Source organism: Brassica napus, chromosome C3 (genome assembly GCF_020379485.1).
Source record: "Brassica napus cultivar Da-Ae chromosome C3, Da-Ae, whole genome shotgun sequence".
NCBI lineage: Eukaryota > Viridiplantae > Streptophyta > Magnoliopsida > Brassicales > Brassicaceae > Brassica > Brassica napus.
In genome coordinates this window covers 30,330,877-30,357,514 of record NC_063446.1, presented here as the reverse complement: position 1 = coordinate 30,357,514, position 26,638 = coordinate 30,330,877, and the positions used below count along the sequence as shown (strand labels likewise).

At 37.8% G+C, this 26,638-nt stretch overlaps 5 protein-coding genes across 6 annotated transcripts; all 5 read right to left on the bottom strand.

Annotated features, from left to right (window-relative positions):
* Positions 1–586: 586 nt before the first annotated feature.
* On the bottom strand, positions 587–5,304 carry LOC111198490 (helicase-like transcription factor CHR27). 2 transcript variants are annotated; one of them, XM_022699594.2, is made up of 11 exons: positions 5,216–5,304; positions 4,968–5,127; positions 4,207–4,865; positions 3,730–3,801; positions 3,578–3,655; positions 2,554–3,496; positions 2,331–2,461; positions 2,030–2,248; positions 1,362–1,907; positions 1,064–1,273; positions 587–982 (listed from the first exon to the last, which is right to left on the bottom strand). In XM_022699594.2, exons 2-11 carry the CDS (start codon positions 5,074–5,076, stop codon positions 878–880), a joined length of 3,072 nt encoding a protein of 1,023 aa, XP_022555315.1. In that variant the 5' UTR covers positions 5,077–5,127; positions 5,216–5,304; the 3' UTR covers positions 587–877. The 2 variants fall into 2 exon arrangements, with proteins under 2 accessions (XP_022555315.1, XP_048609158.1); XM_048753201.1 differs by having other exon boundaries at positions 4,968–5,271.
* Positions 5,305–8,987: 3,683 nt separating this feature from the next.
* LOC111204551 (mitochondrial import receptor subunit TOM40-1-like) lies at positions 8,988–12,399 on the bottom strand. Its single transcript, XM_022699592.2, has 12 exons — positions 12,205–12,399; positions 11,516–11,980; positions 10,948–11,029; positions 10,746–10,848; positions 10,571–10,666; positions 10,432–10,482; positions 10,258–10,323; positions 9,894–9,995; positions 9,728–9,796; positions 9,553–9,636; positions 9,358–9,453; positions 8,988–9,254 (listed from the first exon to the last, which is right to left on the bottom strand). The coding sequence occupies exons 2-12, from the start codon at positions 11,640–11,642 to the stop codon at positions 9,201–9,203; spliced, it is 930 nt and encodes a 309-aa protein (XP_022555313.1). The 5' UTR covers positions 11,643–11,980; positions 12,205–12,399; the 3' UTR covers positions 8,988–9,200.
* On the bottom strand, positions 12,030–14,667 carry LOC111204553 (phytochrome-associated serine/threonine-protein phosphatase 3-like). The gene is made up of 10 exons (XM_022699593.2): positions 14,348–14,667; positions 14,043–14,189; positions 13,903–13,970; positions 13,615–13,672; positions 13,407–13,517; positions 13,266–13,316; positions 13,015–13,158; positions 12,828–12,923; positions 12,652–12,723; positions 12,030–12,408 (listed from the first exon to the last, which is right to left on the bottom strand). The coding sequence occupies exons 1-10, from the start codon at positions 14,426–14,428 to the stop codon at positions 12,325–12,327; spliced, it is 912 nt and encodes a 303-aa protein (XP_022555314.1). The 5' UTR covers positions 14,429–14,667; the 3' UTR covers positions 12,030–12,324.
* Positions 14,668–14,860: 193 nt separating this feature from the next.
* On the bottom strand, positions 14,861–17,552 carry LOC106409849 (transmembrane protein 53). The gene is made up of 6 exons (XM_022699591.2): positions 17,455–17,552; positions 16,732–16,834; positions 15,826–16,630; positions 15,648–15,753; positions 15,363–15,559; positions 14,861–15,272 (listed from the first exon to the last, which is right to left on the bottom strand). Exons 3-6 carry the CDS (start codon positions 16,569–16,571, stop codon positions 15,002–15,004), a joined length of 1,320 nt encoding a protein of 439 aa, XP_022555312.1. The 5' UTR covers positions 16,572–16,630; positions 16,732–16,834; positions 17,455–17,552; the 3' UTR covers positions 14,861–15,001.
* Positions 17,553–19,116: 1,564 nt separating this feature from the next.
* Positions 19,117–25,891, bottom strand: LOC111204550 (myosin-1-like). The gene is made up of 23 exons (XM_022699590.2): positions 25,599–25,891; positions 24,962–25,242; positions 24,773–24,874; positions 24,553–24,696; positions 24,306–24,456; positions 24,194–24,221; positions 23,928–24,093; positions 23,744–23,807; positions 23,631–23,644; positions 23,465–23,549; positions 23,134–23,237; positions 22,891–23,029; positions 22,594–22,712; positions 22,141–22,293; positions 21,848–21,937; positions 21,682–21,759; positions 21,421–21,579; positions 21,086–21,292; positions 20,763–20,968; positions 20,526–20,661; positions 20,325–20,454; positions 20,100–20,246; positions 19,117–20,018 (listed from the first exon to the last, which is right to left on the bottom strand). Exons 1-23 carry the CDS (start codon positions 25,699–25,701, stop codon positions 19,297–19,299), a joined length of 3,528 nt encoding a protein of 1,175 aa, XP_022555311.2. The 5' UTR covers positions 25,702–25,891; the 3' UTR covers positions 19,117–19,296.
* Between the last annotated feature and the right edge of the window lie 747 nt (positions 25,892–26,638).

The following is a 26,638-nucleotide window of genomic DNA, read 5'->3' as shown; positions in this document are numbered from 1 at the left end:
TGCAGTTTCCACTCATCATTTGTATATATGTCACTAATCAGTCATTCAGTCATTTATAACATTGGCTCCTTTCCTAATATCCCACCTAAAACCCTCAGAGATTTTTCTAAACTGTCATGAGGTTCTGCAGTTATTTGCTCCAAAACACTCTTTTGAAGGGCAGAGCACCTACCACCGAAGATAGAAAGACGTTCCGCATTTTCTCTTCATATACATACCTTACACTAAACTGCAACGTGTATTGCAGTTAAAAAACCGTACACAAACGTAGAAGACATCAAACCCAAAAATAGCAGTGAGTAAGGTGTAAGTAGGCTGGTCGGGTCAAATACTTAGAGGAAACAATCCTCATCAGCTTCAAACAAAGCACCATCAAAGAACAAGCATATATTTAACATACAGAGCATCTCTAACTTCATCTTAAATTGCTGAAGAACTTAGCACAATACAAAGATGCACAACAGGTGTATCCAAAACAGACGTCCAAGCTGTAAAGAATGCTTGGTATGGCAACGCTAATACAGAGCCAATTATACATAACAAACTGTTATGGTCAGAAGAAAAATAAGATCAGCTGATCCTTTAGTTTTACCGTTAAAACTTCTACGAGGTATATATATACCATGAAACGATTTAGTTATTTACATAATGGCATGCTTCCCAGTCAATGCATCTCCGAAACACAAAAGACATAGACTGTGGATACAAGCCTCACAAAGCCAAAAAAACACGAAATCCTAAGGAGAGCCACAGCTTTGAAGTTTCAGTTACAAAAGCAGCTTAGAGGGTTTCTTCTTGATCAAAAAACGCTGGGCATAATCTCCAATATTAATAGTACTATGCAACCTATTTCAAGCAGCCATTATAACCAGTTGGTCTACGGCATAAAAAGATATTTGAGATCATCTACTGTCAGTTTAGTTGCAGAGCTTCCACCATGTTCTTCACCAAACGCAGATGCAACCATTTTCCTTTTCTCTTCCTGATAAATAAAAAAAAGACAACGATGATGCTGGACTACTATAAATATAGAATGAGGAGGAAACTAAGGGACATCAAATACCTGAAGAGACAAAATCTTATCCTCAATGGTATCTTTTATAGTGACACGAGTTACACTAACAGGCCGAGTTTGTCCAATACGATGTGCACGGTCCACAGCTTGATCTTCGGTTGTTGGATTCCACCAAAGATCCAAAAGTATAACATGACATGCAGCTACCATATTCAACCCAAGGTTTCCAGCTTTTAGCGACATCAGCATCACCTCTACCTGTTTATAGACTTTTCACTGTTAGAGCGCTTCAGGAACATTTTAAAAGTATTTTGAAAAATGTATCTAAGATATGCACATCACTCACATCTGGATCTTTGCTGAATTCTTTTACGGCCCTGTCTCTTGCTAATAGACTCATTGTACCATCTAATCTTCTGAACTCTATACCATTTTCAATAAAACTCATCTCAACCAAGTCAAGCATACCAGTCCATTGCGAGAACACTATTGTCTTTATTGGCCCCTGGATAGGTGAAGATGAGTGAAGAGTCGTTGGCTCTACAATGGTAACATCATCATCATCTTCATGTGGCAGTGAGGAAGAAGGCCTTTGACCTGAGTTTCGTCTGCCTTGTTTGGAAAGCGACTGCAGAATATCTAGAACAGCTTTGATTTTTGATGAACTAAACTCGCTTTTTTGAGAAAATGATTTGTTCTGTGAAGAACTAGAGCCTAAATCATTAGTGGTAGAATTTTTAAGGGCAGATTTGGAGAAAACAACATCACGCCCAAAATCTTCTCTGCATCTTCGAACAGGGCACACGTTCTCATCCCCGTTGATATGTTCTGAAACACACTGATAGCAAAACACATGGCCACACAGCGAAATAACAGGGTTTTCTGGAGGATCCTGCAAGATAAACAGGTAACATAATATTAATAAGAGTAAATATTGTCAGAACTAGCCTAAGAACTAGAGAATACTGAGCCTAAAGACACGCTATTCCTAGCCCTCTGTGAATCTGCACTTACATTACAGATATTGCAGATGGCAGATGATGACTCTAAACGTTTGAGTAAATTGATTCGAGCCTCCCTAGGGAGTCTTTTAACTGCTTCTCTTGATTCTTTTCCAACAGGATCTGAGTTACCCTTAACGAGTTGTGGGTGGTCACAAGCTTGGCGTAGACGCAAAAGCATCAGAAGAATATTTGCGTAGTTTTGGCTCAAAGTTCCTGCAGCAGCATACGCCTGCAGAAAATATGAAATATCATCTTATCAGACACAAGTACCACTTAATGTTTGTTTCACTGGAGGAGAAAAAAAGGAGAACCTTGAACTGTGATTGTGAATCTGCTTCAAGCTTCTTGTAGAAAGACCGCTCATCCACTGAAAAGTCCACCCTTCTCAGATTAATTTTCTTTGGAGGTAGATTGATTATTGGTTGCCCATCAAGCAATGTTTCTGAATATCAGAACAGAAAGATACTCAGCAGAAATCATCAAATCTGTCACAGCTACGAAGAGCAAACAAGAACAGAGAGATGGTGAGAGTACCTTTGGTACGGCGCAGCATTATAGCCCTTAGAACAGCTTGAAGCTTCTTGTAACCATTAAGAGAATTTCTGGAAATTGGAACCTTGATCGTGTGGTAGAATGACTTGTACACGGCATAAGGATTGTACCTAAGGAATCTGAAGTAGCTATACAGATCGTCAATCGTGTTTTGTATCGGCGTTCCTGACAAACACCACCTCCTTTTGGCTCGAAGAGTGCAGCAGGCTCTTGCCACTTGTGTTCTATGATTCTTGATCGTCTGAGCTTCATCTAGAACAACTCTGAGCCACCCAACTCTCGACAGAGCACCACAATCAGAATCAAAAGAAGAATCATCCATGCCTTTTCGACCTCTTTTCTTACTCTTTTTACTGGTACTCACTGCAGCTTTACGTTTCTTGGAGAAGCCAGGGGCGAGACCTTTGTTATCATTTTCATCGTCCTCATCATCCTCCACCAATGACTCTTTGGGTACTTCATTGGTCACAATGGCGTAAGTTGTGACAACCACATCATATCTCGCCAATTCAACAGGATCTTTGGTTCTACAACCACCATGGTAGATCAAAACAGAAAGTTTGGATTCATCAGAAACCTTCTCATCGAGCTCTCTCGCCCACTGCCTCACAATACTCGCTGGACAAACAATTAATGTACCAGCAGGTGGTCTCTTTCTGTTAAACTCCCGTTTCGAAGTACTCGCTCCTACAACTTTGGCTTTCCCCTTCTCTAAACTGCCATTCCCATCATTATCACCAGCACTGTTGCTTGAAACCTTGACCTCTGGTTTCACATCACTTTCATGCTTTGGAGTTTCGGACTCATCGTCAGCATCCAGGTCCAATATCTCAGCGTCTTGCTTGCTTGAAATTTCAGACTTTATTTGTGACTCAAACTTTTGCTTCAAGATAAGAGCAATCGTTGAGATTGTCTTACCAAGTCCCTGCAAAAATAGACCTTACATAGCTTCAGGAGAACCGAATCACAGATATAAATTGTGCAAAAAAATTTAATTATATATGACCTGATCATCTGCTAATATCCCTCCCGAGCAATGCAAACTACTTGTTTCCTTCTGAAACATCCATGCCAATGCGATTTTCTGATAGCCATAGTATTTAGTACAGAAGCCAAATTTAAAGGCCACTAAATGGTACACTGCAAACATGATAATACCTGATGCCTCATAAGAGAAACTGTAAGAGTACCAGGATTTAGATCCATTTCGTTCTTGGATTGATTCAAATCCTGCAGGATCAACATACTTTATTATTACAAAAATGCACTTAACATGCAATTTAATATCAGGTTGATCATGGAACAACACCAAGCTGCCAATATATTTATAATGCACCACGAAAATGAATACTGCTATACACAATGAACTAAAAGATCATTCTTTCTCAAACATGAAAAGTAATGCAGATCACTGTATAACTACTATTAACTTGGACACAGTCTGAAATTGAGTAGATTCAGGCTCAGCATAGTTTGACATAAGCATCAATGAGAAACCAGATAAAATGTATAATGCACCATGAATCTAAAGAAATGAGCCAAATTTATTGCTCCATATTCACTCACTGCTGCAATCATATCAAGACAGGACACTGTAAAGCATGCACAAGAGAAGATTGAGTTGAGGATGAATACCCTTAGTGCAGCTTGATAGATGAGCCTCTCATCGTTCTCAGAGTTCCTGTCTTCAACAATCCCAACAACCCTGTGAATTGGATCACTTTGACCACCATACTGCAAAGGAGGAGCAGGCGGTCCATGCGTCATGGATGGAGGAAGGATCCTAACCCCATTGACGCCACGCTGGATTCCAATCTCAGCATGAGCTCCCCGGTAGTAACCATCACCAAAACTATTCTTGTTGCCTACAGCTGGACTAGTATAATCCGCCACGTTTCTTGATGGATTAGGAGGGGCATTAAAAGAAGGTGGAAGAGCTCTTTTCATAGCTTGTTGAGCAGGCAGCTTCTTATCATCCACACCAGGGACATTGGAGTTAAGGACATTCTCATTCCTCGTAAATGTTGTAGAGTCTCTTGGCTTATAACTCGGTGGATCACTGCGAGGAGCTTGAGTAGTATTCTTGTTGCCTAGAGCTGGACTAGTACTGTTACCACTTCTCGAGGAAGAAGCAGGAGGGGGATTAAAAGAGGGTGGGAGGGTTCTTTTCTGAGCTTGTTGAGAAGACAGCTTCTCATTATCATTCCCTGAGTCTCTTGGCTGAGATGGGGCACCACCACTGCCAGAAGCTGGAGTAGTAAGTGCTGCTTTAGCTTGAGGGAAGCTACCACTACCTACAAGTCAAAGAAAGAAACAGAGCACTAAGGTTTTATTACTCAATAAAGCTACCAAATTTAACCTAACCGAGAGAGATAGAGACTGAGCAGAGAGTATACCATAGAGCCAAGCGGTATTGCTTCTGGTTCTAGATGGCTCAGATACCTCGTCATCACTACCACTACTACTGCTACTACTGCCTGAACTAATCTCAATAGCAGAATCCATCACGAGATCTACTAGAAATCAGCACTCGAGCGTCTAAGAAATGGAATCAGCCTGCAATGCAAGACATTGATGTTAATTCTGCAAAGAAGGAGAATCGGAGAAGAAGGAGGGTAAAGAGAGAGAGAGAGAGAGAGAGTACCGAGGGAGAGACTGTTCATAGGGTTTTTTGTTTGTCTTTCTCGGAATCTGTCACACGACAGGTGTGTGCTGATTTGGTAATAATGTTGAATTTGCTCGATCCATTATCATATGTCTTTCGGCCCATTTTATAGTTACACGTGAAAATATACATAAACAACAGCTACTGCTCGGCCCATAGTATTATTATTCATAGATGGGAAAATTTCTTTAAAATACACTGACTAATTTTCATTTGCTAATAAAATATACGGACTATTTTAGATCCCCGTTTAATACATGAACTAAATTTTGTTGCCGATTAAATACACACACTTTTGAAATTCGCAGGTTTTACACATCGTTTTATACGGCGTTAACTATATTTAACAGCAGTGACGACGGCGTTAGTGTTTAGTTAACACGTGTTTAAATTTTGAAAATAACTTTTTTTTAAAATGCACAAACTATTTTTCATTTGCTAATAAAATACACGAAATATTTTTGGATCCTCATTTAATATACAAACTAATGTTTGTTTTCTATTAAATACACAAATTTTTGAAATTTGCAGATTTTACACATCGATTTAGACGATGTCAACTATGTTTAGTAGAAGTAAAGACAATTTTTAAATTTAGTTAAGCATGTGGTTAAACTGTGAAGAGAAAAATTCTTAAATATCATCTGATAGATTATATTGTTAGTTTTCTTCTCCATTACGCTTCCATAGTGTAAATTCTTTTTTTTGATGAAATTACAAAAAAATTTATCACACTAGAAATAATATATGTAGAACTTAATTCATAACACTAAACTTATTTATCATAGTGTAAATTAACCTTGAATTATAATCACTACTATCAAAGCGAAGAACAAGAATTAGAAATGCATAACACTAAACTAATTCCAAAATCAGAAACTCGTTTAAAATTACGTTATTTTCTTCGTCTTTTTTAACGACATGGAAATCGACTCCACTTTGAATCGATATAAAGGGAAATCAAAGTAAAGAAGAAGAAAAGAAACATAGTTCGGAGAATAAAAGAGGTTGGAACATATTGGAGTGCCAAACTCGAATTGAAACTAACTCAAATTAATTTCAATTGGCTGAAGGTGAGCGTTTAAGAATTTAAAAATTTTCTTCACTTCTGCTAAACATAGTTGACATCGTCTAAATCGATGTGTAAAATCTGCAAATTTCAAAAGTTTGTGTATTTAATAGAAAACAAAATTTAGTTTGTGTATTAAACGGGGATCTAAAAATAGTTCGTGTATTTTATTAGCAAATGAAAAATAGTTTGTGTATTTAAAAAAAAATATTTTCAAAATTTAAACACGTGTTAATTAAACACTAACGTCGTCGTCACTGCCGTTAAGCATAGTTAACGCCGTCTAAAACTATGTGTAAAAACTGCGAATTTCAAAAGTTTGTGTATTTAATAGGCAACGAAAATTAGTTCGTGTATTAAACGGGGATCCAAAATAGTTCGTGTATTTTATTAGTAAAAGAAAATTAGTCTGTGTATGTTTAACGAATTTTTCCTTCATTCATAGATTAAAAAAAGTTTGTTTTTGATGCTATAAATAGATTGATTAGAAGATCAAAAAAGATTTTTTCGACAACATCTGGTTCTTGTTTCACACTTTTTTTTTTTGTCATCTGAAGATTATATTATCATAGTTGAAATACAATCGAGACATACCTAAGCCGGCAAAGGTACATACACCTTTCCGGAGCCATAAAGCCAGCGAATAAACATTATCCCCGGAACCAACCATAGATGGACTCTACAAAACAGCTAAAATAACATAAACCGAGAGAGCATGATTAATCGAACTTTCTGGACCAAACAAACTAACAATAGAGATGTGATGCAAGACGGTAAGAGAAGCCATAATAAGCGAGAAGGCATTGACAGTCTAAATTATTAGAGGTGAGAGAAGAGCTCCATAAAGAACCATCAGCATCCACCACTCAAGAACAAGCTTCATCATGTAAGCCACGAGAAAGTGAATCTCCACCCGAGCAGATGACGAAGAGACGGTTGACAACCAAACTACCCAAAGACCGAACGCGATTGAGCTAAAGCTCCACAGTTCCTTACCAAGAAATCCGTAGAAACCCGTTGGTTAAACATCATGGAACAGCACAACCCCACCTCACTGAAGCACCACAAAGAACATTACACCTTGAAGCCCAAAGGTCGAGCATCGAACCCTTACCGAAGACAAGTCCGATAAAAGAGAAGACGCCAGAAAGGCCCGACGACAACACCAACTACCACAGTCAGAAGAACCTAACCGCATCCAATAAAAACCACCAGTCATCACAACCTCGAGACCAATCATATCCAGAAAGTCAAAGAAATCCAGTCACACTCCAACACTAAGACAAAGACCAAGGCTGAACAAACCCATAACCACCATTGACCCGCCTGAGATACACCTCTCCAACTCTGATGGAAGAAGTAATAACCCACATCAGAGCCGGTATAATCCTGCACCGCGCACCAGAAACAGCTTCGAAGCTAGAGAAGCAACCCAAACAAGTCAAGAGGACAATGAGCCATTTTCTTCATAGAACCTAAGCAGTCACCGTTTCAGATCCAAACAGCAACACATACCTATAGCTAAGGACCAACACATAAACAAAAGTAAGGCAATCCTAGGAGTTGCCACACAAATAGGGAAGTCGCGGGTTCAAGCTTGAAGCTAACTTCACCAGTTCTGGAACTGGATTAAAAGTCTCATGACTACCGCACATAAGCTACTGAGCCCATCACCCACCGACTCACCAACTTAGCCAAAGAAACCAGGATCCGAAACCAGACCATCGAATCCCCTCCTTAGCCCAGATCTGAAGCTACGAACCAGAGGATGTCTGCTTGCCGAAATTAAAACCGTAGAAGTATAAACAAGGATGAGACAGGGCCGCTCCCGGCGGCGGTGAGAAACACCAACCGCCGGAGCAGTAGTTGAGCGAGCGGATAAGCTTTTGTTTTTAAGTTACGGCGGCGAGGGAAGATTTACCTTTCATGTTGACCCTTTGAGATCTTGTTTCACACTAGAAAATATTTTAAATTTAGTTTTTTTAGAATAATCATAAAATACATTTTCTACAACATAGACAAATTTTTACTACGTTGGTGTATTGAATCTGAAATTTGAAGTAATTTGATTTTTAACGAGTTTGTAGATGATTGCAGGAGAATTAAAGAATTTGGTGTGATTTTTGTTAAAATACTCTAGAATCTCATATAAAACAATGAGATTTGGATTTTGATTTTTATAACTATAGAACTCCCCTCAAATACTCTAGAAACAATTAAAGTACTCTAAAATCTTCAACTTAAATTTTGTTCAATAACAGTGGATTTTTTATGAAATGACAAGTTCAATAACATTAAATTTTAAAGTGTTTTTTTAAATCCACGTTTGAATAACAGTGGATTTTTTATGAAATGACAAGTTCAATAACATTAAATTTTAAAGTGTTTTTTTAAATCCACGTTTGAATAACAGCGAATTTGTCATTTTAATACAGCGAATTTGTCATTTTAATACAAATCACTTGAAACTCTTAGTTGAATACACCCCCTAAAATTATTATCCAGCTCCAAATTTAATTTATTTAGCTCCAAATTTAATTTATTTACTTGCTATTGTTAGCTAACGCAAACTTTTTCTTCATTTAAATAAACAAGGAAATTTTTTTTTTTTTTTTTTTAGTTTGTACGGAGAGGAAATGATGCAAACCTCCAGGCAACGTTACAAGATCTAAAGAAAGAAAGTAACACCAAAAACTTATATAATGGGTCTTCTTAATGGAGACAAAACCTAAACCGTAAATAACAACACAACACACTTCCTTTGTTTTTTTTTTTGTTTTAATTTCCCAACGTTGCCGACCAAAAAGCCTAAATGAAATCTTGATGGGAAATACAATAAGTTTAACTGAATCCCCCGCACTAATGAAAGCGCTGCGTGTGGTAGAGCCAGGCTTATTAGCCGACTGTTAAACCGAATCCAAACTTGTAGTCCTTCTTCTTATGGTCAAGCTGTGAGGGAAAAAAAAAAAAACAAAACCAATCAACAGTTTTTAAAAAGGAGACTCTTCGGTTATACTATATCTCAGTTCAAGAACAAGGAAACACTATGTACCTCTGCAGATAGAAGAAAGTTGAGTCCCATACTCAATCTCTCTTCCAAGAGAGCGGATGCAACACCGTTGGAATCAATCTTTCCCCGCACACGTGACTGAAACAAAACACACATAGATTATCAAGGATCAATACAGATCAAGAAAGCGTTTTTTTCTTGCTTGTTTTTCGATTCCATAGAAATGGGTGATGTTACCTGTCTGAGAATGTAGTCATACCCAAGGCTAGCCACAACATCTCTTGACAAGTAGTTGTAGGCGAAATCAGTAGCTAGAGAAACCTGATCATAATAAAATAAAAATGAATAGTGTCATGTTTTATCTCTATAAACTCCATAGAGATAGGAGGAGCTCATGACAAAGGTACATTACCTTATCGGAAATCTTCTGAACATAGTTCATACCTATAGTACCAGTGCTAGCAGCTTGCGCAGTAGCCACCTGTTGGTAAAGAAAAGTTCTTAGTAAGAAAGAATACACAATCGGTTAAGAGTGTTGTTATTCACCAATAATATAGCTTAACAAGAAGAAGATTTACCATTTTATCAGTTTCGTATCTTGCAGCGTAACCGAGACCAGACTTCCGAGGCACACCAGCCCAAAACACTTCCCCACCCAAAGACAGACGGGGTGTCACACTCTGTCCAACATTTTCATGAAAATACAATTGACTTCAATCTCTCTCACATGCACCATACCAAAAGTTAAAACTATTACAGATCTGAAGAATGATAACGGATAAAAGACAACTTTTCTTATTGCCATAATAACTAAGTAAGCATGCCCCCCACAAAAAGTTGATTAGGACAATTTAAAGTTCACATCTCATTATAACTGCGTTACAGCTAGATGAATAATGTAATTGCAGGAAAGCAATAATTTCAAACAACAGTCCACTTTACCTGAATATAGGTTGCTCCAACTAGAGCACCGTTCCCAAGTTGAAATTGGGCCCTGTAGTCTGATCCCTACACAAACATGAAACGAAAAGAAAAACTTCAGATGAACCAAATGCTAGCAAAGGTGCATCACAAGGGATAGGGAAAAAAAAAGTCAAATAAAGAGAAGTTGCTCACCATGTAATCAAAGTTGAACATTGCATGGGACATATGAGGCTCATTTGTCAGCTGGAAAAGAAATTAAACAAAGATGAATGAAGGTAATAATCAGATACACCATAGATGATCAAACACATTATCAAGTAGCAGCAGTTACCTGACCAGTCGCCTTTAAGATCAACCTATCAGTTAGATCAGCTTTCACTCTTGCGTTTACTCTACCATCAGTCATCACTCTTCCAACAAGCATCAACTGCATATATATATATATTTTTTTTTTTTCATTTTCATATCTTCTTGATAGCCATAAGAAATTACCAAAAAATTTGTACCTTTGGATCATAGTAATTGGCACCAAACTCGTAATGGGCTGTTGGAATTTTGATCGTCGTGTCAGGTGACTGAGAAGGAACTTCCGTTGGTCCCATCATTACACTATTTCAAAAAAAAAAAGATCGATATACAGGCTTAATGTAAAACGCAAACAAGTGTAAGCTTATTACCAATAATAACTGTAAATATAAATATTACTACCTGTGGCAAAGGGAAAACTTTTGATTCAATCCCTTGGCAAAGTCGAAGCGTAAACCCTCAAAAGTGTCTGCCTTTAAAGACACTGCAAAGAGTAATCAAACAAGTTAGAAACCAATTGAAAACAAACTCTATATGGCTTCGCTACACATACCAAAACCTGATCTAAGAACAGTAAGAAACCATTAGGAGACATCAAGACAAACACTGAGGCAGACAATGAAAATAATCACTAATACAAACTTTGTGGCAACCAATGAACAGAATCAAATGCGGACAAAATTGAAAAACTTTCAATCATACTATATCGTTTCTACTGTTTGCAAATCTCGTAGGACCTTGAAACGATTCATGTAAAGAAAAAAAAAACAATTAAAAACCAAACAGAAGCAGCTCAACCATGCCAATACAAACAAAAAACAGAACATAAGCTAAATTTATAAAGACGACAATACAATGCAGTTAAAGCCACACAGATCAGTCTGAGCTATCCATGAACCGAATAAAGGTATAAGCTCAAGAAAGAAGATATCAAGAAGAAAAACTAGATCGGTAATAAGAAGTACTAAACTGATAGCTTCACGGTTGAGTTCGTCATAAGAAACAGGGCAAGGGAGATTCGAGTAATCAACTTTCTCATCTACTTTAGTCTTCGCATCGATTTTTGCCGCCGCAAGAGGTGGTAGAAGATCCGCCATCGCCGCCTCTGAAAAAAATATAATCCTTAACGGCGGCGATAGTAGTGGTGGGAACAAGAAGATGAAGAAGTGCAAAAGGGTTTGGTTTCTCTTTGGAGCTAATCCTCTTTGGGTTTTTGGTGGGTTTTGTAATTGTGCCGGTTCTGGTTTACCCTGATTTCGTCTTTAATCTCAAACCAGTCTAGGACCGTTCATTCTCCGGTCTCACATCTACATCGGGTAACAAACCGGTCCAGGACCGTCTTAGGATGAAGAGGCGGTAGAGGATTTCCTTTTATGTTGTATTCACCACATGGGTAGACTCTGCTTAATGGATTTCTTTTGTTCGTTTCTGTTACCTACCAATCAAATTTTAGATCACCCATCTTAAATGACAAAAGAGATGAGTAACCACACAGCGAAAGAAAGATTTAGAGTTAGTGTCATCTTCACAACAACAAAAAGCAGAGTAACAGTGTAAGTGAACAATACATAAGAAAAGATTGGGGTCTCAGTAAAGAAAAACAGAAGGAAGCAAAGAGAATCACGTGTAGACACAAAACTACTTCAGTCAGAGTGTTACCTAAGATCTACATATAATCTTTTGAGACTGAACATATTGTCAATGGTAGCTAGCAATGGCTTCATCACCATCATCATCATCGCAGCGATGGAAGAAGGGGGGCAAACATAATTGTTTTCATTACAGGAAATACGGAACTCCTGTCCTTGGCCCTCTCATTTGATTGTTCTCTTCTGTCTCGTTAAAGTACTTCACATCCCTTTCCTGGTAAAATAACATGGATTTCATCATTAAACCATACACAATAATGAATCACAACATAATGCACTTACTACCTATAATCCATGGCAAACACACACACACGGTTTACTTATCTTTCTTTCTTTCTATAGTTCTCCTTGTACCTTTACTTTAAAAAGCGGATACCAAACCAAGAAATGTGTACTTGTTCTGGTAGAGAGCAAGACTAGACTATTCAACAGGAAAGACTTAAAGATATGGGCTCACCATGTTTTCATCGAAAATCAATATAGAAGCGACATTGCCACACCGGTAACAGTAATTAGGTGCAGACCATACCTTCACACCAAAAGAAGAAGAAAATACACACACATCATTAGGCAGAGTAACATTTCCAATTATCCAGCTTAAAATGGCCAAGTCATAAGAAGCAGGACACTCACAGTTACAAGGCCTTTATCTTGGAACATGTACTTGAGACCTTCTTGTACCAGCTGGTGTGCACGGCATACTAGATCAAGCTTGTTGATGTGGTTGAACTGCACAAGAAGCCAAAACCGAATATCAGACACGTGAAATCAGTTTATTAGTTACGGTATTGATTCAACGATTGAAGAAGGATAAACATACCTCAGTGGTAACCCTCGATCCGAAAAGCCAACCAGCTCCACGTGGACTAACAGCCCATGTTTCAATATCTTCAGGATCGCTCCACATAAGATCGCAAAAGGGACCTTCATGGGGAATTTCACAATTTCGATCGACCAGTCTTATCTAGAGCCCATAATAAGATGTAAAATGAGTGGACGACCTTAATAACATGCTGAGCCAGAAACATACTTGACTGGTGAAAGCCAAAAGCATTAAAGGCAGAGTTTAACCTGATCAATTGTCCGCACATCCGGGGAAAGGCCACCATGAACACAAAGAACCTAGACAAAGAAAATCCAATCTGAGTATAGGATACAGCAAACATATTCGTTCTCACCCGCAATGCCAAGTTGCTGAAGAAATTAACTTACAGTGCTATCAATAATAGCTGATATGGTAAGATAGTCAAAAACATCTGTGCAATATCGCCATGCATTAGCGTTACCATACTTCCTTTGACATTCGTCATAGAAACCATAAACCTGAAAAGTAAAAAATTGGGATGAGCATCTTAATACTATAAATGATATACTGAAAGTGCCTTAGAGATAGATATAAGTGGAGCAGAACAATGCATACCTGCGTTAGCTGTCTACTTTCATGATTTCCACGCAGAAGTGTAATATTGGCTGGATGTCTACGCATTACAACACAAAAGAATCAAAAAAACAAATTAACGCCCCAAATGGAGAAGATGTATTTCCAAAACAGCAAGGAATCTACACTTTTAAACAGCGTTCTCAAGTAAACTAATGCGTGAAAGAACACAAAAATCACTTGGTATCTTTCCAAAACCTAACAAAAGGTAAACATGAGATGTTTGAAAAATCAATTACTTCCTCATCAGAACCAATTACTTCACTTTACCTAGCTTTAAGAAGCAAGAGAATAGTGAAGACTTCAAGGCTGTTGTAACCTCTATCCACAAAGTCCCCCTACAAAATTCCCCACAGCATATCAAGATGTGTTCATATACTGATTTTGTGATAAAACAAAAAAAAAAGTACCATAAATATGTAGTTGGTGTCGGGAACATGACCACCGGTCTGAAAAAGCTTCATGAGATCATGAAACTGGCCATGGATGTCACCACAGACGGTGACTGGACTGTTGACAGGCTGCACGTTTGACTCCTCAATCAGAATCTCTTTCACCTGCAACATTTACAAACCATCTCATAAAACACCTTCTGGTTATTTGAATTACAACATTGATCGAACCTATTGACACATTCATCGTTATAAAGAAAGAAAGAAAAAACCTAAAGCAAGTAAGGGAGAAGGGGAAGAAGAAGAAGATATGGTGCGCGTACGTATTCGCAGAGACGCTGAAGCTCGTCCTCGGAGAGATGCTGACCGTCTTTAACCTTCGAAATCCATTGATCCAAATCCATTGCTCTCCCTTTAATCCCACCACTTGCGTTCGATTTCGATGGAGATTTTTTTTCTGGGAGAGGAAGATTGAAATCAAGATCAATTCACCAGAGATTCTCCGACTTCGTTAGGGTTACGTAAGCGGAGGAGGAGGAGGAGATGAAAGAGGGGATGAGCGGTTCGAGCTCCTCATAAGGATCTCAAACGCAAATCGCTTGATCGATCTCCGCCGCTTCAAACGCAAATTTCACTTTTCGCGTTTTTTTTTTTTTTAATCAAACGCGATTGCTGGTTAACAAGCGTGTCGTGATTAAAAAAAAAATGCGAATTGCGAGCCCTTATAATTCTTAAAAGTTACGCAAAGAGCACGATACTTTACAATTTGCGTCTCCACACCCTAACAGTCACTTTCTTGAATCTTCAGTCTCTCCTAAATGTTCAAACCTCAACCATTTACAAGGGAAGAAACAATCTGTTAACTGTAATAATTCAATCTATACACCATTCCAAACCAAAAGAATCATCAAGTAGTATTCTTTCTTTCTCTGTATGGAGTTAAAAAGTAAAGCAGCAAAAACACTTGTGGAAGCTGGCTATGAAGAATGATTGCAGGAAGCAAGGACAAAGTTGTCCATGAAATGGTTGAGCTCAGCTGTATAGAGTTCCGGGTTACTCCTGAAATGGTCTACATGAGGGGAAGATATGAAGTTGCAGGCACGGACCTCGTGCCCTGCTTTCCTCTGCTCTACAATGAATGATTCAACTTGCCCCGCTGGTATTACTCTATCTGCAGAGCTGTAAATGTATAGCTGTGGACATCTTGGTTGTGATGATGATAATGTCTCTACAACATCTGCGAGTCTCCTGTAATAACAAAAACAGAGTGAGTTTGTCAAATGTGTTGAAAGGTGTTTTTCTTTTTTTGGTTTTGTGTGTTTGTGAGCTTTTTGTTACCTGTTTACTTTGGGAAGGTTAAGAATCACTCCGAAGAACTTCTCAAGAATCAAAAGCAAAGCTGTTTCTGTTACAGCAGGCTTAGGCTCCGAGAAGTTAACACCTCCAATGTTTGACTCACATGATGAGCTTGCAGATCCTCTAGTGGCTACACTGTTTTTCTTCAAGAGGGCGGCTGAGAACCCTGATGCCCATACCTGTTTTCACAAGCCATATTAGTATCCAGAAACTGCAAAGCTAAATGACCATTATAACATAGCAATGAATGCAAGAACCATCTCTTACAGTAGGATCAGCAGCAGCAACAGGAGCTGAGTCCACTATGCAACCTTTAACCCTTCCCATCAATGATGAATCTTGCTTCTGAAACTTTTCCAAAATGGCTCCATATCTGTAAATACAGAAAATTCACCGAGTGAGATGTGAAACCGCCACATGAAAAGACCAGAGATATACAACTCACGTTAACCATCCTGTGTTGCTGAAGGTGTGAAACACGAGATTCTTCTGTTGCTGCTCCTCTTCGTCCAACCAATCAGCCAAATGGTTAACCAGCGATTCGACGTTCTTCTCAGCTTTTCCTCCAACTTTGTAGCTCATAATCTCGTTCATGGGGAGAGTAAACGTGATGACATGGTAACCCCTCGAAGTATACCAATCAGCATATTTCTTCAGATGCTTTTGCTTCGACCCAAGCCATCCAAGCAAAACCACAACGGTCCTATTCTTCTCCAAGGCACAACTCGAGGAACCAGACAGATCAAGTGCACTAGTCTCAGGCAAATGCCATTTGTATGAAACGTCAGGAGCCACAAGAGAGGCTCCTATTGTGAATGCCGCTGGTTTTGAAGCCTTAGCTAACTCTGCAGACTGATAAGCGCTGCGAAGAGCGGGCAGAGAAGTGACAGAAGGAGCAAGCTTGCAGCTCGGATTAGGAGCTAGGAGGAGATCAACATTTGGTACAGGAAGACGAATCCTGGAGACAAAAGTCAAATCTTTGAGCTTGGAGTCCGAGATTTGAGAAACCCACAAGGACCTTTCGTCATGAACTGAACCAGACACTGAAGCAGCAATCTGATCCGATTCAGAACCTCGAACTAGTGATCTAAGAGAAGAGAACTTCTCAGAGACATCTGCGGACACAGAAGCGGCGATAACAGCAGCAGCGGCAACAAGTGGCCGTTGAATAATGCCAGACAGAGAACCCATGATGGCCACAATCTAAATTCAACACAGTCCAAAACTAGCATACCAATGGAAAACGAGTCCTGTTATATAAGAAGAGAAGTGAGTATAGACACGCGCACACACAAACAAAAACATACATGTTGAAAACGCGTGTAAGAATTTTAAGATGGTGTTAAATTACCTGGAAGCTTCTGGTAACTCGGGCTGCCAAAACTTGACAGCCCGACCTTAATGTACTAACGACTTGTCAAGAGAGTCAAATCTCTCTTGTACACACTGCGCCTCTGCAAGAAAATCGTTTCACGTTAAATATGAGTTCTTAATTAAAACAGTTTGAAACTAAACACTAACCAAAAGATCTCTTATGATGTTGACACTCTTTTACCAAAAAAAATAAAATAAAATAAACTTTCTGTTCTCTTTTGTAAAATCATGAGGATTCTACCTCCAACAATGAAAAATAGATAGAATTTTTAGATAGAATTGTTTCAAATTATGAGAAAAACGATGAACATTTTTTATTAAAAAAAATCCCCAAAATTAATAACGGAGCAAATTGCTTATTTATTCAACTTTTTGCAAAGGACCCACAATGGAGACATAATCAATCAATCGCGTAGATCTCTCTGAAAAGGGAATACAACAAGACATGATTGATGTCGACTAAGCCCATTCTCCAGGCGTCTGAGCAGGGTAATGGTAAATCGACGGAAACCAAAAACTCATTTTTCACGGAATTTGAAAACCGCGATTGATTGGGGGTAATTTAAAAAAAAAAAAAATCGAATTTGATACGATTAATCAATGTAAAATTAGAGAAGCTGAGAGAAGAAAAAGGGAGATGATGAGGAGGAGGAGTAATGTTGTGACAATTAGCGAAGAAAGGAGAGAAAAAATAACTCACCGCAAATATAGAGACGGAGGAAGAAGAGGGAAAAGAGAGAGATTTATTTGTTTAGAGCAACGAGGAAGATGGTATGACCCCTTTATATACACAACCTTCAAACCGAATATTTATGTCTGACCAAACAATTAAAAAACTAAAAAAATAATAGAACTTTATATACAAACCGAACCAGTAAAAACAAAATCTATTTAATTATTTTAAAACAATTTATTTATGAAAAAAAGACAAAAATAGCACTAAATCAAGTTTTTGTTCCCAAACTAGCACTCAAGGTCAAAAGTCACAAAAATAGCACTTAATGTTTTATCAAAAATCACAAACTTAGGGTTTAGAGTTAAAAGGTAGGGTTTATGATTTAGGGTTTAGGGTTTAGGGTTTAGGGTTTAGAGTTTAGGGTTTAGTGTTTAGAGTTTAGGGTTTAGGGTTTAGGGTTTGGGGTTTAGGGTTTAGAGTTTAGGGTTTAGGGTTTAGAATTTAGGGTTTAGGGTTTAGGGTTTAGAGTTTAAGGTTTAGGGTTAGTGTTGAGAAATGAGTTTTTGGGGATAAGATTTCAAATTTTGAAAAATAAAAAAATTAAAATTTTCAAAGGATAAACTTAGAAATGTGCTATTTTGGTCATTTTAGTTTTGGAGTGCTATTTTTATGATATAAACTTAGAAATGTGCTATTTTGGAGATTTGCCCTTTATTTATTTTAAATCTTTTTTATTTTTTTGCTAAATCTTTTTATTTTTCCATTACAGGTTTCTATATAAACTTTTTGGTTTATTAATTAATTAACTTTTATCTAACCAGAAAGATGTTCCCAAAATGCCGTGTGACCACCTCTTGGATCATTGGATTGGATATGGAACATTGAAGTTCCAATACGCACAATATTAAAAAAAAAAAAGAGTTTAATAAACGAGTTATCATGTGGCTTAGAAACACATGTCTTCGCGGTGTAAATAAGGGCATAATTATTGTATTATATAAAAAAAAAACATATTCTGTCAATTTTTACGTAAAAGAATATTCTATTTGGATATCCAATAAGAAGAAAAATATGAGGGAATCTTGGTTTTTACATTACGCCAAGTTGTCCCCACCACCATTTCAATTTCTTCCTTGCTTTTTGGAAGTGTTGTGAGAATCGATTATATTCCTTAATCGGACCAAAATGTTTGGATTCCTCTTAATCCTCTGCAAAGTTACTTTATTTATGGACCATATATATATATATATATATATATTCATCTTACCATTCTGGTATATCTTTTTGTGTCAAAGAATCAATCACTCAACCAATATACAAACCAAATAGACATTTGTTCTGCTGAAGTTACACAAAACTAATTGAATTCTGAAAGTGTTTTCCTCAGATTCTATTTAAACTTTGAATTATTATTATTTTCCATCGAGGAAAAACATTATTCTGCAAAATTGGTGAAATAAATAAATAATTTATAAAAAATTCCGACTTTTTAATGTATACAAATACCATAGTTCAATATTAATTTAACATGTCAAACTTTTGGGACTTGACTGCAAAGACTTAATCTCAATGATCCAAGACTTAATCTCAAGTTCCAGTAATAAAATAACCGGAAAAAAAAATCTAAGTACGCTCTTCTTTTGCTTATTATACGTGAAGTGTGCAAGCAGTTCTTTTACCCGTTGCTTAAGCTAAAAAAGGAGCTATTGTTTACTACAAAAACAAGACATTTACAAACATTTATGATTTGTATGATCACATAATATGCGTTTTGTCTTAATCAACATCATTAACTTACTTTCTTTACCAGCAAACGAACAAAGTTTGCCTATAACAATAGTCTTCACCTTCTATCAATAGTATCAATCAGTACCTGGTGCTATATCTCCGTCCCCACCACTTCCTCTTCACCTTCTCCATCGAACCACCACTCTCTTCACTCCCAAGCTTACTCAATATCATCTTCGTTTCCCTCAACCTCCCTCCATAATCCTTTTTCCACGTCTCAAACATCTGTTTCAACCTCCTCAGCTCTCTATCCGGATTCAAGTTCGCTTCCACCTGACCAGACTTCACTTCCACCAAAAACTTCGCATCATCACCAAACACTTGAGCTCTCTGTTCGAACTCCTCAGCTAACCGTCCAATCACACTAAGCCCCGCACTCATAGGTCGTTGTTGCTGTTGTTGTCTCCCCCCTCCTCCTCCCTTGCTCGTCTGGCTCTTCAACTGATTACTCCCTGAATCCCAATCACTTGCATTGACCGATGCATCTGAGTTCCTCGCTGAGTTCTCAACCGCTAAGCTTTTCTTTGCTATGGAGAGGCTGGACTGCAAAGACCGCATCTGCTTCTGCCAGATCTCTTCCATTGACTTCATCTTTTTCTCGTATTCCGACCACCGGTTCTCGTACTGTTGAAGCCTCTGTTGAAGAATGTCGTTCTCTTCTTCTTTCTCACGTAGAGCAGCTTCTGCTTTAAGTACCCTGCGTTGAAGCTCGGAGAGTACTGATGCCTTCACTAGCACCTCGCCAGATTTTAGCCATCCAATGTCCCCTGAGCATCTTCTAACCAACCAACCACGAATTGCTGCAAAGAAGATTACACTAACTCAGTGTCATATAAAAGACCTACAACATCTAAAAAGTACAACAAAAGCTTTTTTTTTACCTGATTGTATCACAAGAGACGCTTCTGTTATGCCCTTATACTCTTTCCTAGCAATCTTGCTTTTAACTTGGCTTTGTATAGTAGCAGCAGCCCTGTGCCTCCTTCGTAAATAAGCAAACTCTTTTCTTACTTTCTCTCCGCGAACAACTGTTGCAAAAAGAGGTGGGACAATGAGATTAAGATGCAAGAAGACCAAGGTGATGAACTGAGAGGAGAGAGTTATACATGACTGGAGAGTATAGATTCCCATTCTAAGCTCCTTCAAGTGACAGCGTGCTTTGTATCCTCTAAAAGAACTCTGAACACGTAAAATGCCGTGGAGAGTACGGTTCCTTGTATCTTCAAGAACACCAATCTACAATGCACATGAGACTATTATCTATGCCTCTTCTTAGAGGAAAGACATCAGCCGTCTAGCTATTATACCTGTCCGGTTCTGAAGAACAACTTTGTGTAGCCAACTTGATACATCTCTGGCAAGATGTTGAACTGATGGAGAATTGCAACTGAAACACTTAGAGGATCTTTATCAGCAAAGTTCTCCACCAGAAGGAAACCATACCTGCAATTTGAATCATTTAAAACCAATGTGGTTACAGCTCAAGAAGAAAAGTGTTATAAGGTCCCTTGCATAAGTGCTAAATGATGGATGTGCACTGTCACCTTCTGGCGAATTTCTGATGAGACATTCTTGTGGGAAATCCAGAGCGTGAAATTCGAACCACTTCTAGGACCCCACAGCATCTTAGCTGCTGTAAGACAAGCCCTTGCTCATACAACCCTGGAGACTGTACGTTATTTGGCTTGATACAGCGGATGAAATGTGGAGTAGTGTTTCCTAAACGCTGCATCAATTGAAAAAGTTGACCCTGGAAATACACAAACCAGGTTAGAAAACTTGGATGCAAATAATGAGCTTTGAAGTAAAGCAGGCAACAAAAACTGAAGCAACATCAGGTTTTGTGTTTCAGGCCAAAACACACTACCTTAAACTTAGTAGCTACACTCAACCGCTGGGAATCAGCACCACCTGCTTTGTGTAAAGAACCAACAACAGGTTTTTCAGATTGGATCAGCATGCTAGAAGCAAATGCTTGAGGAAGGTGGCAGGAACAAGAGGACAACAGTTGTATAGAATCCAAATGCAACAAATCTCTGTTCTTCTCCAGAAACCCAGTCGTCTCATATGTAACCTGATTCGGCAAAAAAAAAGCAAGCTGTCAAGAAGCATTCAAGACCGACACTAGACTCGTGTTTCCTATCAAACTTCTATATCTCCAAAGATAAATTGCTATCACTGAGGTTTTTCAAGAGCTATTACCTCTCCTGCATAGTGGACAACTGTGAAAAGCTTCCCCCGATCTCCTCTGAAACATGAATTAGAGAGTAAATGCTGTTTTAGCTTGTTTGCAAGCGTCAAGTCTGTGCCATTCGGAAATGTAGATTCCTCATCCAAAAGCGAGAGCAGCCCCAATGGTTTCTGCACAGACAATGAGACTTAAATGCTTAAAGACATGCTTCAGACTAAAAGCATTTCCACAACTTAATAAAAGCTGAAATATATTGTTTTCTTAGTATCTACCTTTTCAAAGAGACTAAGACAATCTTGGTTGTCCTCAAAATCAACTCTTGTCCAGTCAATTCCATCCTGGATATATTCCTGAAACAGTAGAAAGAAACATTAACACCTTGGAATGAAGATTTACTACATGAACCTGTATAGTTCAATCAGAAAGGGGAAGCTTTACCTCTTGCTCCAGCTTGAATAGATGACGGTTGAAGTGTTGCTGCAATCTCTCATTTGCATAATTTTTACAGAACTGCTCAAAGCTATTTTTCTGCACAGGAATGTGAAGTTGTTCAGCAAATCAGTAAGATATAACACCGCTATTTCAACTTACAGTCAACAGTTTATTTGCCAAAAGATTCTAATAGTTGTCATTATTTAGGGATGTAACTGCAAACTGTAGGTCTAATGATGTCAGATAGCAACTGTAACTTTGTACAGGAGAAAGCACAGAGAGACAGAACAGAAGAATACATCAAATGATTCGAAGCCATAGATATCAAGAATGCTGATGGATCTGCCGGTTCGCCTCTTTCCTACTGCAAGAGATTTGTTGATCTGTTCAACCAGCCAGTCAAACAGGCACGAATAAATTGATTTTGCTAGAGCATCTCTTGCATCAATGGCCTGAAAGAAAATATCAGCAAAATAAATTAGTGAGTAACACAAGAACTTTCCGGGTACTAAAACTGAGCCAAAAAAGAAGAGTCAAGCCTACTATGAGAGTTGATGCCAAAACTGAACTGAAAGCATTGTTTCCAGATAAATGTGAAGCATGGATACTAATAACGCAAATGTCATATGTGCAGTAAGGATGCAGAGATCAACCAGAGCAAAAAACTTCCAAACTGTCATAGCCTCTCTATATTGACCCTACTTCTACTTTGATTCTTTGCAAAAATGCAAGCAGTTTTCATAATAATGTACCTGCGGTAGTGTTAGCTTCTGCACAATAGTGTCCTTTCCAACTCTCATGTTACGTTTGGATAAACTTAGCTTAAGCTCATTGATGTTGCATCCAATCAACTTAGCAACCGTTGACAAACCTGAAAATAACCAATACAGCACGCAGGTAAGTCTCCCTACCAGCCAGATAAGACATGAAGTAAGCAGAAAACGCTTAGTGGGATGCAGATTCAACTTTCATGGACATAAAAGAGAAAAATATTTGAATTCAGTTTAACTCTAGGCATCCCTAGTTAGGGAGTGAAGAGGCTTACTTACTTTCATCTGCTACGGGTTCAACGTGGTTTTCATTGTCAATAACAGTGAAAGAAACATTTCCCAGCCATAATACTGCAGCAAGCATTGCGAATACACTTTCTTGATCTTCTTTACTAACATGAACAATGTCCAGAGCTTCCTGTAACAACAACAAAAGAGTTCTAAAATCAATTGAGAGAGAAATAAGGTCTGAAATGAGTAGATAAGAGGAATTTAGAAAGTATCTCACTGAGAGAGAAGTACCTTAACAGTATGGAAACGTTCAGCATCGTCAACTCCATTGATTGAATAACAATTACTCTGTCCCAAATATTTATACTCACGTGCGCTTTTCAGATTTAGCTTCTCTGCGTATAAATGACGAATGGAAGAAAAAAGCACATAAATACAACTGATAGGTTACACAATCTTATTTTACTTATGGATATATTTAAGCACACATAGTTAATCTAGGTCCATCAAAATTTCATCTCAAACCTACATAAGACAACTTACAGACTAATTAAGCTAGAAATATGTTTTAAAACTCTCCTTTATAAAGACTCCATATAGTGTTTATTTTTCGTAACAATACCTCTAAGTGGAGGTGAAGCCCCAGCACAAAGTTGGTAAAATATATGATATGACCTTTCCCCTTCAGCACATTGGACCACTCTAGACTGTTACAATGTGCCAATGTTAGTGAACCATGTTCAAGAATATAAGTAATGAATTAGGAAAACCTCATTTAAAGAAGCTACCTTTTCTAGTAAAACTGCCAAGTTTGAAGAAAAGGCAAACAAAAATGAAACTAAGTTAGCTTCTTGTAAAGGAAAATGATCAAATAATGTGAAGTAACAATGTCAACACTTACAGGTTTGAACTTGAGCACCCGATATCTTTCCAGTTTCACTAAAATGAATCTCTATCAGTTTCCCCTGTAGATTTTAATACCAAAACAAAAATTGTGAGACATACTAAAAGTCTAAAACGTTCAAGAAACAGCAAAAGAGAATCAAAATCTACAAAAAAAAAAAGCATTATGATGAAGGGCTTACAAAACGACTAGAGTTATCATTTCTCAGTGTTTTTGCATTTCCAAATGCTTCTAAGATGGGATTAGTCTTAAGTATCTCATATTCAATCCCGCTTCCACCTCCAAGAGCAGCCAAGTACTGCATAGCTATCTTAGCTGTCTCAGTTTTCCCTGCTCCACTCTCGCCGCTGGATAAGAAAGAGAATCTTGTAAGTTGTAATAAGAATACACCACAAAATACATCTTTACAAGTCAATTTAATGCATCTTCACAAGTCATTTTACTAACCTGATAATGATAGATTGGTTAACTTCATCTGTATTGGAAAACATAAAAATGGTGTGAGAATTGCAATGTTTAAAACATTCCACAACTAACAAACAATGAACCATGATCCCACCGCGTATCATTTCACGAATTGCTGTATCTGCAATTGCATACACATGAGGACTATCATTTGATCTCTTCATGTATGCTTCGATGTAGCGGTTTCCGTATAAAGGAACCTCCTTGAAAGGATTCACAGCCACCAAAACTGGTCCTGCTTTTGTCTACCACCATAAAAGGAAAAAAAAAGTTAGAAAAAAAGCAAATAGTAAATGCTGGAAACATATATGATCAACAGATTCAGGGGGGGAAAGACTTACATATATCATGTCTTCGTTGTACCTATAGTTGAGGTTGTACAACACTGATGGCTCATTTAAGTAACTAAGTTGCATTAGATCGTCCACTCCATCAAGAATATCAGGGTTTGCAGGTACCAGAGTCTCTGACATGACTTTTATAACCTGATTAATCAATGCGGATTCAAACATTTGAAATATTAACTCATGCCTATCTTAGGAATACAAAAGAGTCACTTACTTTTCCCTCAGCCAAAGAAAGAACAGACTCCTCTCCTGAAGTTGACAGTATCTTCCCAAGCTCCCATTTACCATTGGGAAGTTGAATCCAAGATTGCAGTATCTAAAGTTCGAAAAAAACTGTCAAAATTTCATTCTATGTACCTACCTAGAAGCAATAAGTTTGTTCTCAATTTAGCTAGAAATCAACCTTCTTCCGAGCGTACGCACTAGTGTCACTCCACCTGCGTTCATCACTCTGAGGCAAGGTCACTGTGGCAGCATCAGTATCCATATCATTAGCTAAAGACTGATGTTCAACGTCCCCGCTATATGGTGAATCCTCACTATCCCCAGCGGCAGTATCACTTGGACTAACCCCATTCCTTAAACCACCTTTTCTTGGAACACTGGAACCATCAAATCTATAGTCTGCCGGCAGAGACTTAAGTGAGTTCATGGATGGAGTCACCTTTTGGGACATTTTTTTCCCTGCAAGAAAAGAAGGAAAGCTAATCAAGCTCAAACAGAAGAATGCAAGAAGAAACCCCACTCAACACTCAAAAAGACATTTCTAGTTTTATTAACACACTTTAGGGCATAAACAGTAATGCTTTCGTCTCCACTGTTTTCAAGTCCCTTAATCATCAAAATGAACAAAAGGAAAATAGAAAGATACAAGCTTTCTCCATTTTAAGTAGAATGCATAAGAGTGAGAAATACAAAAGAACGCAGGAATTCTCAAATTTATTCGATTTAATAATCAATACCTTCCAAAATTAGATGCTCAGCAGAAAAAAAAAGTTTGAATTTTTCTTAGAGATAGATCTCGAACTGAGAAAACCCACCACAGAGAAGAAGCTTCTGGTTCTGTAAACTTGAAAGATCAGAGTGAAAAGGTCGATGTGGAGATGAAAATGCCACCGGTGTGAAAAAGGGCCTAAAGAGCATAAATCCTCTAGTAACAAGTGAGGAGACTGCTTGACAGATTTCGAATTTGGAGAGACAAATGCCACAAGTGCGAGTGAAGAAGAAGATTCAGCTTTTTCTCTGCTTCACAAGAATAGAAGAAGAAGACTGCTGTTTGTTTTAGAGCCTTTATTTCTGTTTCTATTTTCTTATCTTTTTTGAACTCAGAAGACTTGCACTTATATACTCCCTCTGTTTTTATACATATAGTTTTAGCAAAATAAATTTGTTTCACAATATAACATGTTTACGGAATCCAAAACAGCTTTTATACTTAAAAGTATTATCTGACAATTTTGAAGTCTTTGTTTTTTTGCCACCAAACTGATTTTTGAAAAAGGTGAATTTTCAGCACCTCACATGTTCTGAAATGACGATTATGTCCTCTTTGTGTGTTTTTTGTTCAACTGATGGTTTCAAATTTTAAACAATGACAGATTCAATTAATGCGGATATTTTCCTCTTTAAATGTTTTTTTTTAAATTAAGTTTTATTCCTCTTTAAATGTTCTTATAATTTGAATAACGCATATACGACTCATCTCTCAAATCCTTTTGAGAAACATTCAAGGTATGCTTTTGTAAGCTTTTAGGTATGTATTTAGAAGCAGTAAATTTTTTTTTGCGTGCAAATGTTAAGATTTATACTATTTTCGGTTTTATGATATTGTGGCCGGCCACTTATTATAATGAGAAAGATTTTGAAGCAGTAGTTATTAGCATGAACGACCTATAACTGTTTACCATTTAGTTTTGCAATTTTTTTAGAACAAAACATTATGACATTATCAATACATGCAACATAAATATCTCGACAACGGTGTGTAAACAGGCAAATGAAAATCATGATTAGCTTGAACAATTTGGTATATAAATGTGTTCGAGTTTGTTGAACTAGATCTTCATTACCAAAGCTACTG

Excerpts from the sequence above, each read along its gene's own strand:
- LOC111198490 (XM_022699594.2), bottom strand. The coding sequence starts at position 5,076 with ATGGATTCTGCTATTGAGATTAGTTCAGGCAGTAGTAGCAGTAGTAGT. Across the intron at positions 3,497-3,577 it reads GGATATTAGCAGATGATCAG|GGACTTGGTAAGACAATCTC; the intron begins GTCATATATAAT and ends CTATTTTTGCAG. Across the intron at positions 983-1,063 it reads ATAAGATTTTGTCTCTTCAG|GAAGAGAAAAGGAAAATGGT; the intron begins GTATTTGATGTC and ends TTTATTTATCAG.
- LOC111204551 (XM_022699592.2), bottom strand. The coding sequence starts at position 11,642 with ATGGCGGATCTTCTACCACCTCTTGCGGCGGCAAAAATCGATGCGAAG. Across the intron at positions 11,030-11,515 it reads ACTCAACCGTGAAGCTATCA|TGTCTTTAAAGGCAGACACT; the intron begins GTTTAGTACTTC and ends TACTCTTTGCAG. Across the intron at positions 9,454-9,552 it reads ATGACTACATTCTCAGACAG|TCACGTGTGCGGGGAAAGAT; the intron begins GTAACATCACCC and ends GTTTTGTTTCAG.
- LOC111204553 (XM_022699593.2), bottom strand. The coding sequence starts at position 14,428 with ATGGATTTGGATCAATGGATTTCGAAGGTTAAAGACGGTCAGCATCTC. Across the intron at positions 13,159-13,265 it reads ATGTGCGGACAATTGATCAG|ATAAGACTGGTCGATCGAAA; the intron begins GTTAAACTCTGC and ends TATGGGCTCTAG. Across the intron at positions 12,924-13,014 it reads GATCGAGGGTTACCACTGAG|TTCAACCACATCAACAAGCT; the intron begins GTATGTTTATCC and ends CTTCTTGTGCAG.
- LOC111204550 (XM_022699590.2), bottom strand. The coding sequence starts at position 25,701 with ATGCTCTTTAGGCCCTTTTTCACACCGGTGGCATTTTCATCTCCACAT. Across the intron at positions 21,938-22,140 it reads ATGGCTTCGAATCATTTGAT|AAAAATAGCTTTGAGCAGTT; the intron begins GTATTCTTCTGT and ends ATTCCTGTGCAG. Across the intron at positions 21,760-21,847 it reads TATTCAAGCTGGAGCAAGAG|GAATATATCCAGGATGGAAT; the intron begins GTAAAGCTTCCC and ends CTACTGTTTCAG.
- LOC106409849 (XM_022699591.2), bottom strand. The coding sequence starts at position 16,571 with ATGGGTTCTCTGTCTGGCATTATTCAACGGCCACTTGTTGCCGCTGCT. Across the intron at positions 15,560-15,647 it reads TTGCTGCTGCTGATCCTACT|GTATGGGCATCAGGGTTCTC; the intron begins GTAAGAGATGGT and ends TTGTGAAAACAG. Across the intron at positions 15,273-15,362 it reads AACCTTCCCAAAGTAAACAG|GAGACTCGCAGATGTTGTAG; the intron begins GTAACAAAAAGC and ends TTGTTATTACAG.